General features: G+C 41.4%; 1 protein-coding gene across 3 annotated transcripts in view; it reads right to left on the bottom strand.

The window, feature by feature from the left end:
* TANC1 (tetratricopeptide repeat, ankyrin repeat and coiled-coil containing 1) overlaps positions 1-13,119 on the bottom strand; it is a 181,737-nt gene that overhangs the window by 32,569 nt on the left and 136,049 nt on the right. For all 3 annotated transcript variants that reach the window (XM_075829316.1, XM_075829314.1, XM_075829317.1), the window contains exons 15-16: positions 11,512-11,634; positions 7,298-7,534 (exon numbers count right to left, since the gene is read on the bottom strand). In XM_075829316.1, the coding sequence (XP_075685431.1) occupies positions 7,298-7,534; positions 11,512-11,634 (360 nt within the window). The remainder of the gene's footprint in view (positions 1-7,297; positions 7,535-11,511; positions 11,635-13,119) is intronic.

Raw genomic sequence — 13,119 nt, 5'->3', positions numbered from 1 at the left:
GGTCAGTGCATAGCCCTCAAACAGTTGGACTTTGAAATAAGATACAAGCTTATATGGGTTTTTACCTTCACCTCCGACATCCAGTAAGTGCCGGGAAGACCATGCAGGGAGGTAATTAACTCCAGTGTAAGGAATGGCAGATCTCCTCAAGAGGGAAGTTCGCCTGTGTGGCCACACATTTGATTTCAAAGCATCCACATCTCCACCATTGCTTCCCTTGGCACTTTCCTCTATTGATCCATGCAGGCAATAACCGCTGTACTCACGGAGGTAAGGGCCCAACAATGCAGGATCGCACACTGATATTTCAGGTAAATTAAAGGCACTCCAAGAGGAACAGACCCAACTGGACAGAATCGCACGCCGGCAGCCAGGTAGATAATTATTCCAACGTATGTTCCTTTCCACGTGTGATCTTCAACACTGGACAGGTATTCTCTGGGCAGGGTTAGGACGTCACTACCTGCCCCATTGATTAGAACAGCTGACGCGTTTCATCCCTGGACGGGATTTCTTCAGAGCAGTTTGACAAGTGCTGCCAAACCCACTATATTTATAGTGACCCAAATTCATTCATTGGTTCCATAATAGAAAACATAATGTTTCACACAAAGATATTATGGATATCATATATTTAAATCTTACATGAGATACTGCAATGATACATATCTCTCAATTTAAATAACAGGCAAAAGTATTTTTATATTCAAACAAACAATTAAAGTATCCAGAAAAAAAAAATAAAAATTCAAATTCATAGATAAATTCAGTATTTATCCGGAGGAGGGCAATCAGTGGTGTGTCTCTACTTGGTCACAATAAGACCAATAGTTGAATTTTACATAATAATATAATTATTGCCTAAATTCTGTTATTAATATTAATTCTTCCGTAAATACGGATAGCTACTACCATCCAGATTTTATAGTGGATTTATAGAGGAAGTTTTTCTTTAATAAGGGATCCCCCCTTAAATCATTATAACACAAGATGAAATCTGTTCAATTCTTTAAATATATATTATATGGGATATATCCAACCATACACATAAGCAACTGGGATACAGATAATACTTCAGGGGAGGCAGGGAAGGAGAACCACTACCTATTAAGGCATCAGGACCCGGGTCCCCACCACCCCCAAAGCAGAATCGATCCCTATAAAATCAAGATTAGTTTGATAATTTTACTACTAGATTGCATCATACTAGGCATATGCGTATATCAGACTATGGTAAATAATGGGAGCCATCGTGAAATTCCAGAGGGGGGCAGGAATGGGGATCCAGCATCAATAGAGCCAAAGATCCCCAATTCCCACCACCCATTAAGAGCTAAATTCAAATCCCATCAATATAGAAGATTACAAAAATTGAAAATTATGTTAATTCATTTGGTATCATTTATCCAATTAATTGATCATTCCATATTGGGAATAAATTTGCTCCTAATCATACCACTAAAAAGATTATAATTATATGGAAAATATGGTATCCAGATAAAGGAATATTAGAATTTTACTATCAGGTTTCCAAAATTAAAAACCCGAGAGTATGTACATTAAATCCAAAGGTTTCACAACCAATTTTCTAGATCATTCTCAAAAGATGACATAATAAGGGTCCCATTCTTTAATCCAATATTCCTTTATCAAAGATTATTTGTATCCAAAACTAGCTAACTCGAAGATACTGAAAATTTGAGGGAAACATAGGACAGTCTCTCAGACCCCAACTGTTCAAAGAAACATATTAAATTTAATTTCATTATTTAGTCCCCTGGGATTCAAAGTTCTTAGTGTATAAATCCACATAGTTTCCTTCTGGAGGAGTATTCGATTAAGATCACCTCCCCTTCTATCTTGGAATAATTGATAAATCCCCATGAATTTTAGGCCAGTTGGTGATTGGGCATGGTATGTTTTAAAATGTGCAGCTAGAGGATTAGCCATTTCACCCTTGGTAATATCTCTAATATGTTCGCTGATGCGAACATGTAATTCTCGTTTCGTTTTCCCTATGTATTGTTTCCCACATGGGCAAATAATGGAGTAAACAACCATGGTTGAGCGGCAATTGATAAAATTATAGACTTTAAATTCCCTCTTGTGTTCACTATCCAGAAAAGTGTCTGATTTTAAGACGTACTTACAACATTTACAAGAACCACACATAAACATTCCTTTTGGACGTTTCTGTAGCCATTTCTCATTACTTGGGGTCCTTCTCTTAAACTCAGAACTCACCAACAGATTCCTCAGAGTGGGGGCCTTTCTTGGGACCATACTCGGTACATTCCCAACTATTGAGTTAATTCTTTTATCCAAAATTAAATGTGGCCAGTTTTTAATCATCAGATTCCGAAGTATGTTCCAATGGGACCCATACCTTGAAATGAATCTGACTCTATTGTCACTATTATCTTTTTTACCTCTCTTGAGAATTTCCTCTCTATTCTGCCTAGATGCCCTATTGTATCCTTTCTTAATCATTTTCTTGGGGTAACCCCTATCTTCAAAGCGAGAAGATAGATCGTGTGCTTCGCTTTTGAAGTCCCTGAAATCGGTACAATTACGGCGAATTCGAAGAAATTCGCTTATCGGGATCCCCTTAATTTGAGAGGGAAAATGATGGCTACTTGCTGCCAAAAGGGTATTACCTGATGTTGGTTTCCGATATGTAGTCGTTTTTAATTTATTTCCTTCCCTATGAATATTAAGATCTAAAAAACTAATATGATCTTCACTATAAGAGAAGGTTAAAAGGATATTTAGTTCATTGGAGTTTAAACCAGTACTATAATCAGCACAGCAGCGATACCAGTACTATAATCAGCACAGCAGCAATACCAGTACTATAATCAGCACAGCAGCAATACCAGTACTATAAATCAGCACAGCAGCAATACCAGTACTATAATCAGGACAGCAGCGATACCAGTACTATAATCAGGACAGCAGCGATACCAGTACTATAAATCAGGACAGCAGCGATACCAGTACTATAATCAGTACAGCAGCGATACCAGTACTATAATCAGTACAGCAGCGATACCAGTACTATAATCAGGACAGCAGCGATACCAGTACTATAATCAGGACAGCAGCGATACCAGTACTATAATCAGGACAGCAGCGATACCAGTACTATAATCAGCACAGCAGCGATACCAGTACTATAATCAGGACAGAAGCGATACCAGTACTATAATCAGGACAGCAGCGATACCAGTACAGCAGCGATACCAGTACTATAATCAGTACAGCAGCGATACCAGTACTATAATCAGCACAGCAGCGATACCAGTACTATAATCAGGACAGCAGCGATACCAGTACTATAATCAGCACAGCAGCGATACCAGTACTATAATCAGGACAGCAGCGATACCAGTACTATAATCAGCACAGCAGCGATACCAGTACTATAATCAGGACAGCAGCGATACCAGTACTATAATCAGCACAGCAGCGATACCAGTACTATAATCAGCACAGCAGCGATACCAGTACTATAATCAGTACAGCAGCGATACCAGTACTATAATCAGGACAGCAGCGATACCAGTACTATAATCAGCACAGCAGCGATACCAGTACTATAATAAGCACAGCAGCGATACCAGTACTATAATCAGGACAGCAGCGATACCAGTACTATAATCAGGACAGCAGCGATACCAGTACTATAATCAGCACAGCAGCAATACCAGTACTATAATCAGCACAGCAGCAATACCAGTACTATAATCAGGACATCAGCGATACCAGTACTATAATCAGGACAGCAGCGATACCAGTACTATAAATCAGGACAGCAGCGATACCAGTACTATAATCAGTACAGCAGCGATACCAGTACTATAATCAGTACAGCAGCGATACCAGTACTATAATCAGGACAGCAGCGATACCAGTACTATAATCAGCACAGCAGCGATACCAGTACTATAATCAGGACAGCAGCGATACCAGTACTATAATCAGGACAGCAGCGATACCAGTACTATAATCAGCACAGCAGCGATACCAGTACTATAATCAGGACAGAAGCGATACCAGTACTATAATCAGGACAGCAGCGATACCAGTACAGCAGCGATACCAGTACTATAATCAGCACAGCAGCGATACCAGTACTATAATCAGGACAGCAGCGATACCAGTACTATAATCAGCACAGCAGCGATACCAGTTCTATAATCAGGACAGCAGCGATACCAGTACTATAATCAGCACAGCAGCGATACCAGTACTATAATCAGGACAGCAGCGATACCAGTACTATAATCAGCACAGCAGCGATACCAGTACTATAATCAGTACAGCAGCGATACCAGTACTATAATCAGCACAGCAGCGATACCAGTACTATAATCAGGACAGCAGCGATACCAGTACTATAATCAGGACAGCAGCGATACCAGTACTATAATCAGCACAGCAGCGATACCAGTACTATAATCAGCACAGCAGCGATACCAGTACTATAATCAGCACAGCAGCGATACCAGTACTATAATCAGCACAGCAGCGATACCAGTACTATAATCAGCACAGCAGCGATACCAGTACTATAATCAGGACAGCAGCGATACCAGTACTATAATCAGGACAGCAGCGATACCAGTACTATAATCAGGACAGCAGCGATACCAGTACTATAATCAGGACAGCAGCGATACCAGTACTATAGACAGCACTTGGCGTTCACGTTGGTGTCCCCTTCCACACTTCATACACTAAATACACCACAGAATAAGTGCAAACGTTCACCAATGACTGGTTTATGTGCTCAATGCCTCAGCAGACGTTTTCCTTTACATAATTGTTCTATTTTGTGAATATTAGCAAAACACATTGATTCAGCTCTAAAATAGTGAATTTGGTTAAACAAAACATTACACAAAAGGTAAATAAAAAAATAAGTCAATTTATTTTAGAAAATCTCCACTTTAAGGCTATGTTCACACGGAGTATTTTGGGGGAGGAATATCTGCCTCAAAGTTCCAAACGGAATTTTGAGGCAGATATTCCTCCCCCAAAATACTCCGTGTGAACAGCAATTATCGCGCCGTTTTTCGCCCGCGGCCATTGAGCGCCGCGGGCATAAAACACGCTTTCTCCTGCCTCCCATTGAAGTCAATGGGAGGTCGGAGGCGGAAGCGCCCGAAGATAGGGCATGTCGCTTCTTTTTCCCGAGAGGCAGTTTTACTGCTCGTGGGAAAAATACGCCGACGCCTCCCATTGAAATCAATGGGAGGCGTTCTCGGGCCGTTTCTGCCGAGTTTTGCCACGCGGTTTCCGCGTCAAAAAACTCGGCAAAAGACCCCGTGTGAACATAGCCTAAAGACTACGTACACCTTTGCAATATTTTTTTTTATTTTTTTTTAATTGCTTCACTGCACCAAAGCAACTTTACAAATAGTCGGGATTTAAAAATATCCTATGCAGACCTATGTATCTTTATGGCTACAGACTACAAACGAGCCCTGTGTAGTCTGATCCTGAAGTTATACTCCCTTCCATCTGTCCCCTACTAAATATACGTAACTAAGAAGTAGGGAACAGATGGAAGGGAGTATGGCTGCAGGATCAGACTACACAGGGTTTGTTTGCAGTCTGTAACCATGGAGACACAGTCCTGTATAGGAACGGTAGACACAAAATGGTAGGACATTGTTAACCAAGAGTATTTAAAACCCTGTGTAATCTGTGATGGCAGATAGTCATTATCTTGCTTCTGCTATAAAGGAGGAGTAACTAAGAAACAGCTGGATAAAATTTCACTAAAATTCCTATTATTCACATAGGTCAATATAAAAATACCCACTTTTAAGGCTCCATTCACATGTTCGTCACGGTTTCCGTTTATAACAGAAACCATGAAAGCCAGATCAGTCATACGATGAATAGCAGAGGCGCCCAATAGACCCTATTGACTTATATAATGGGTCCATCAGGTTCCATCGTGGTGTCCGTCGTTTTTCCAGCATTGCTATTCCTCCTGGAAAATCTGATGGAATCTGCGATGGAGGCTCCAACGCAAATGTGAACAGGGCCTTACTGATACGTAACTAATAATCATAATATTAAAGGGCTTGTCCAGTCATAACAAATTGATGGCATTTCCTCAGGAGAGGCCATCAGTATATGACCAGTTAGGGTCCAACTACCGGCACCCCCACTGTTTTGAAGGGGCTACAGCGCTCATACAAGTGCTGCTTCCCCTTCATTTCTTATTTACTTGTACTATGAATCGCTGACACGCTTGTAGCAGCGGTTCACAGTATTACAGCCCTCTCGTATTCACTTGAATGGCGCTACAATTGTGTCGGGGAATCCCAGTACAAGCAGTGTCAGTAATGAAAAGGAAGAGCTGGTACAAGCTCCCTGGCTGCTCGAAAACAGGTGATCGGCGGGGGTGCCAGTAGTCGGAGCTCCACCGATCCAGTATTGATGGCATATCCTGAGGATAGGCCATCAATTTCTTATGACTGGACAACCCGTTTAATTCTTTTAAGGACCAATGATAGGATATAATGGAAAAATAAGCATTCCATAACACTTTCTACCCCGGCACACATTGCAATTAGCAACACGTAGACAGTCAAAGAACATTACGCAAAGACATTACCATAGTTTCTAGAAGGTGAGAAGTTTGGCTTTTCTCAACTTGTCAAAAACACTTCCAAATTCTTTACATCATCAATTCCAGCACTGTAGGCAAAAGCCAATCGTGCACACCCTGAAAAAATACTTTACTGTGAAAGGAAAATTCTTCGGTGTACAGTCTGTTTCTTGTCTCTGCATCACGTTTGTTAGATACTCTTAAATATACCTAGCATTTTCAAGATCTCAGTTTGCGGTCAGTGAAATGGAATATTCTTGTATAACATCTAGTGGCGGAAAACCTGTCAGACCTAATACTCCTCATAACCGACAGGCTGCTACAATTGTATCAAGCCTAGGTAGTGTTCTGTGAGCTAAACAGCCAGGACTTCTTGCGGATACAATATATCAGTGTAGGTTTAATGTAGCAAACTATCAGGAAAATTGAGATATGTCCTGCTGCTGATGTACGAAGCTGATTTGAATGGATATAACTGTAGCAAACACTACACTGTGAGAAGTATTAGGTCCTTATAGAGTAACTTAAAATGTTCCCATTCACTCACCGCTAACAAAGATCTTAAAAATGGCAAGTAATAGAAACACAAATCACACCCCTTCAAACCTGTAGATGAGACGGAAGGTGGACATAGGTGGTAGGAGTAGAAGGGATGATCTTAAGAGTTACCTTGGCTCCTTTTTTGCAAAGAAGAGACAAAATATTGATGTGTCCAGAGGCCGCTGCGTAGCACAGAGGCGTCATTCCACTTTCCGATGCCCCGTCCACAAAGGCACCATATTCCAGCAAAAGGTTCACCATCTCTTCGTGGCCGAGTTGAGCCTGAACGCATGCTATAGGGGCGTTGTTTAAAACTTCAGTCCTATAGTTTACATTGGCCCCGGCTAAGATCAAAAGTCGGCTCACCTGCAAATAAAATCAAGGCAGACGTTAAAATAGTTGGATACGTAGATGAATCTTGCAAATAAGCTCTGGCAAAACGCATTAAAGACACACATGTATATGGGATAGTCAGTGCTGCCAGATATCATACATTCAACTCTTTTTCTTGAATTGTGAATACATTTCAGTCTATTAGGGAGACCTGACAAATGAGTTCTATACAATGAAACAAAGCCAATGAATGTGTAGAATGTTACAAGACTCTGCAAAGTAACCGAATCCTCCCCTGACGGACTGAAGAGTAATGCAGGAGCTTCTGGAGAACACATCAACAGAGATCTAAGCGGCTATATAGCAAGTGTAGCGCTCTAGCCTACTAACGTGCCATCTGTCAAAATCCAGTATAAGTCCAGGTTCACAAACTGCAGTTTGATGCGACCTAAGGGCACTGTTTTTAGAGTTAGGAGCTGCAGCAGAGCAGGCGTCCAGGCCGGTGATTAAATCAATCGTTCTCCGTTATCAGCTATTTTACTATTGGCAGTAAACGTGGCAACCTTAGTGATACACTCCTGTCGTTTGGAAGGCAACCACATTGACTTGACCTGAGCAAATTCAACCTCTGATGGTCAGTAGGTTAAAGTCTAAACTTATGCAGAGGCTGAAGGAATTTTCACATTTATATGATTTATATGATTAAAGGGGTATTCTAATCTTATCCACAGAATATGCCATAAATGGCTGATCGATGCAGATCCTTCCACTGGGGCCCTCACCAAGTGGGAAAACGAGGTTCGCCGACTCCTAGTCGCCACATGCGATTTAATACATTCAGCTTTGCAGATTACTCCAGTAGAAGAAGCCAGACCATGGGGAAGACCGATGGCTTTTCCACCGCATTTTACATTTCACGTCTACAGAGCTTGGCAGATGATATTGCTAAAAGAACGTGAAGTACGATTTGTCACAATATACTCAACATACGCATTTAGTTTTTTTCCATGCAATGAAATTCTACTTAACCTAGGGCAACTTATAATGCGAAAAAAACTACAGCTCTTCAGCTACAGCGAAACTAAAGCATACGGTCATTACTTTACCACCCATTGTTTGCAAAAGATAATACTTTTATTTTACAGTGGGATTAAATATGCATCTCATGCTTATAAATACTGTTCCTTACTATAAGATGGGTGTGGTTAGAGCATTCAGTAGCCAATCAAATCACGGTACTTAGGAGAGGAGTGTGTTGCTCTTGAAGGAGGCAGTGACCGGTCTCATTCACATAATCTTCTATGTTAGGGAGGACAGAGGTGAGAATATATATATGTGTAAGGGAACATAGGTTCACCAAAGAAACGTCAGAATTCTCTATTAAGTCTTGGAGTTTGGTATAAGTACAGAGAAGCCTTTCCACCCTGAAAATAAAACCATAGCTATAGGATTCCTGCAACCTATCCCGAATTCTGATATTTGATGAACACAAAGCAGAACCCGGTATATCCAGTGGAGTGGAAGGCATCTCTTTTGCCTTGTGAATGCCCCACTTGTTTGATTTAGCTAATCCGGCATAAAGTTTCAGATGCTGCTAATCTCCAACCAATGAAAAGACGACGACAAAACACAGCAATTAACGTGCAGTTGGAGTGACCCCCCCATAAGCATAACACCATGTTATTATAAACTCTATACATTGACAGGTACAGAAAGCACAGGAAAAAAGGAACAGAGTGCTGAATTAATGAGACGAGACGCCTAGTTCAGGTGAGGACACGATAATTCAGCAGTGTGCAGAACAGAAAAGCGTGTAAAATGCATTCTGTAATCCATAGCTACACAGCCCTAATGATATACAGGTATACAGTATGCATGCAGGGCTGACCAGGATGAGCAATATAAAGTACAATTATTTTTATCTGGCATTAATTGGACCTGATAGGTGTCAGAAATTGCATGTTTATGTGGGAGTCGCGAGAGAGAGTTGATGGCCGAACAAGCTCTTGTCTGACAGCTCTCATGCGTATGGTCGACTCATCAAACCTCATGCACTTGATCATGTGCCATCTGGCTCATAATAAGGTGCGCAAAATAAAACCGTATTGTGCACCACGTTGCAGAGAACTTGTATGGGTTTTAGAACTTCAGTTCGTATTAGACATAGGACATATTTAGGCTAGGGATAAACAACCAGATCAATTGCAGTAAAATTGCGGCATGACTTCAGCTGTTTTCTATAGGAAAGAAGGTTGCAAGCTACCTTACATCTACTGCAAACATTCCCAACGTGTAAGAATTTTTTCCGGTAGTCGCAAGATTGAGTCCCTTTGAGGTATTAAAGGGGTTGTCTGGGATAAAAAAATAAAAATAGAAAAAAAAAAAGTCTGTTTTTCCCCCAAAAACAACACCATCATCATCAGCTACCTTGTATTGCAGTTTATTTATATTTACTTAAAGAGGATCTGTCACTAATTTAGTAATGCTCCATCTCCTCGCTAATCTAATAGGCGCTGTCACACTGATAATGCTAGTGAAAATTGTGTCCCAAAGCGTTTATTATTTTAAAAGTTATGAGCCTTTTTCTAAATATGCAAATGATCCTATACTTGACAAAAGGCCGTCAACAGCAGCGATTCTCATGAGGTGGAGCCTCCTCACAGCCTCTGACCATGTCCTATCAGCATGAAGCTGCTTCACACAGTGTGAGAGACCCAGGCTGGAGAGATCTTGCGAGAGATCAGTCTTGTACTTGTCTGCCGAACTGGCAAGGGGGCGTGTCACAGCTACGGACAGTGCAAGAGCTGGAGAGAGGAGAGCGGGCATGCACTGTCCATAGCAGAGACATGCCCCCTTGCCAGTTCAGCAGACAAGTACAAGACTGTGTGATCTCTCGCAAGAAATCATTCTGGTCCTTGTCTGCCGAGAGCTGAAGAGTGAGAGCGTGCGCGTGCACACGCTCTCCTCTCCAGCTCTTGCCGTGATACTGTACGTAGCTGATTGGACAGTGTCACAGCCATGTTACACGCCCTCTTACCATTACAAGCCCCATTGACCGTTCAGGGGGTTAATTAAATATCGGGCACCAAATATAACGGCACCGATATCTAAACGGAGGAAGGTAGAAAAAAAATCTGTAAAGTGCCCCAGGGTTTGTGCAGCCCTGCCCATTACATGCTGCACTCAGCTGCACATGTATGGGCAGGTGAAAGGTTCTGTTTAAAACAGCCATATCTCGGGCTGTGGATCACCTAGAACAGCAGGTTCTGGTGGAATACGAAAGCCGGAGAGATCACCAGTTGAATACACAGTCAAGAATGGAAGCTGTATACTATACGATCATCCTGTGTTGTTGGGCAGGGAAGGGGGAGAATCTGTATGATGATTGGACAGAGTCATACAGAAAACATTACACCGACCAGAGTAAAAAGAAAGTCACCTCCTATTTGGCCATTATAGCCAAATTAGCATATTTAGAAAAATGCTCATAACTTTGCAAATAATAAACGTTTTTGAAAATAAATTTCACTGTAGTTATCAGCATCATAGCTCCTATTAGATTAGTTAGTATATAGGGAATGAATAAACTGGTGACAGAGTCCCTTTAAATGAGGATTAGCTGAAATACCAGACACAGCCCATGGACAAGAGTGACACCAGACAACCCTTTTAATAAATCTGCCCATTCTCTTCCCTTTATAACCACCTTCTATAGAATACAAGTCTTTCTGTCTCTTAGTTTAATGGCCATACATCACGTTGTTATTTGGCTCCGGCTGGATGGACCAGGAGCACAGACAACTTTTGTAGAGTGTGAGGGATGAACGGCTCAGTAATGATCTCACACAGTTCTAGTTCCTCTGATGTCTTGACCATATACTAAGGTCTTGTTACATTTCTTAAGTTCACGGCCATCCAAAGAGAACAGGCCCCAAATCCGGACTTGTGGACAAATTTGATCTCCAACTGTGCAGCAAAGTTCATTTATGACACATTTATTATTACATTACCTTAACGTTTGGGGTGTACAAGTTCCTCAGAGAGGCGAGGGCTGCAGACAAACTATCTGTGCTGTATCCAATCCACAAGGCCTGCAGAGAGCTGGAGGATATTCCATGTTTCTTACCGAGTCCCTAAAATCATTACAAGAAGGTGCATCATTAAAATATAATAAAATTCCCAAAAATTCAGACTGACAGATAGAGCTCTATTTGCAGCATTAAACGCACAAGGAATGTATGACTGCACATCTAAGCTCAGTGACATTTCAGGAGTCTGATGCGGAGTGTGAACAGTTCTTGGAAATGCAATCGCAGCAAAACTTGCTGTCGTTCAGCTAAGAAATGGCTCAACAGAATTTGCGGAAAACCAAAGGCAAAGCTGAATGCACGGACCATGTAAACGGCACAGAGGGTCCCTTAAAAGGTCCGTATAACGCACCCATAGGCACTCCATGTACCCCTGTAATTCACTGTATTCTCCCCTAAAGGAATACCTCTGTAAAAAAGTTGTACAATTTAGAGGCATGTGGAGGTACATTATGGGTCCACAACAGACTACTACTACTTACAGATCTGTGCCATGTGCACTTATATTTATTGGCTGGGTTCACACACTTTTTTGCAGGCAGAAAATCGCCTCAAAATTGCGGTTGGAATTTTAAGGCAGATTTCGCTCTGCCTGCATGCCGATTTTCGCAACATTTTCCGCCTGCAACCATTGAGCGCCGCGGGCAAAAAACGCTGCGAAATATGCTTTCTCTGCCTCCCATTGATGTCAATGGGAGATCAGAGGCGTACACACCCGAAGATAGGGCATGTCCCTTCTTTTTCCCGCGAGCCGGTTTTTCCGCTTGCACGAAAAAACGCCTCCGCCTCCCATTGAAATCAATGGGAGGCTTTTTCGGATGTTTTTTGGTGCAGTTTCCGCGTCCAAAAACTCATCAAACTCTATGTGAACTCCCCCTAAGAGGGTATTTTTCTTATTGGAAATGCTGTGTAGTAATAATAATAAGTCACACAATGTCAAACTAAAGACTTAAATCTTGTTTCCGGTTCTCATAGACTGAATTAAAATAAACACACACACACACACACACACACACACACACACACACACACACACACACACACTCACACTCACACACTCTATGTGCTCTATTATAATAGGGAACAATTAATTGATGTACATGTTGCAGCGTTGGCCATTGATCCCCCACCATTGTGTTTTCATGAAAAGAAAGGCAAAAATGCCAAATTAACTTCCCTTATTGAGAATTAATACATAAAAGTACCTGAGACCAATTTAGATTTCAAGACAAAAGGAGCGCTGTCTGCCAGGAGGGAGTGCCGCTTTTAAAAACCGCACCAGCGTCCCGCCCTGACTCAATGGTAGCATTCCTATGTAGGTTAAAACAACTGATCTTTATTTTTAGTTATATATTATGCTAATTTGCTTGGATGGCGCCTGTGATATCTGTGAAAGCCAAGTAAAAATGGCTTGACTGTATATTTGATATATAAAAAGGGACTGAAATTTCTATGTGATGGACAATCAATGGTTTCCTTGCTAGAAACAAAGGTGCTGTATTTCTAGAATATCCAGATCCTTTACAGAAA

The sequence above is a fragment of the Rhinoderma darwinii genome, chromosome 6 (genome assembly GCF_050947455.1).
Source record: "Rhinoderma darwinii isolate aRhiDar2 chromosome 6, aRhiDar2.hap1, whole genome shotgun sequence".
Taxonomy (NCBI): domain Eukaryota; kingdom Metazoa; phylum Chordata; class Amphibia; order Anura; family Rhinodermatidae; genus Rhinoderma; species Rhinoderma darwinii.
The sequence above is the reverse complement of the archived record's forward strand: the minus strand, read 5'-3'. Positions and strand labels throughout refer to the sequence as shown.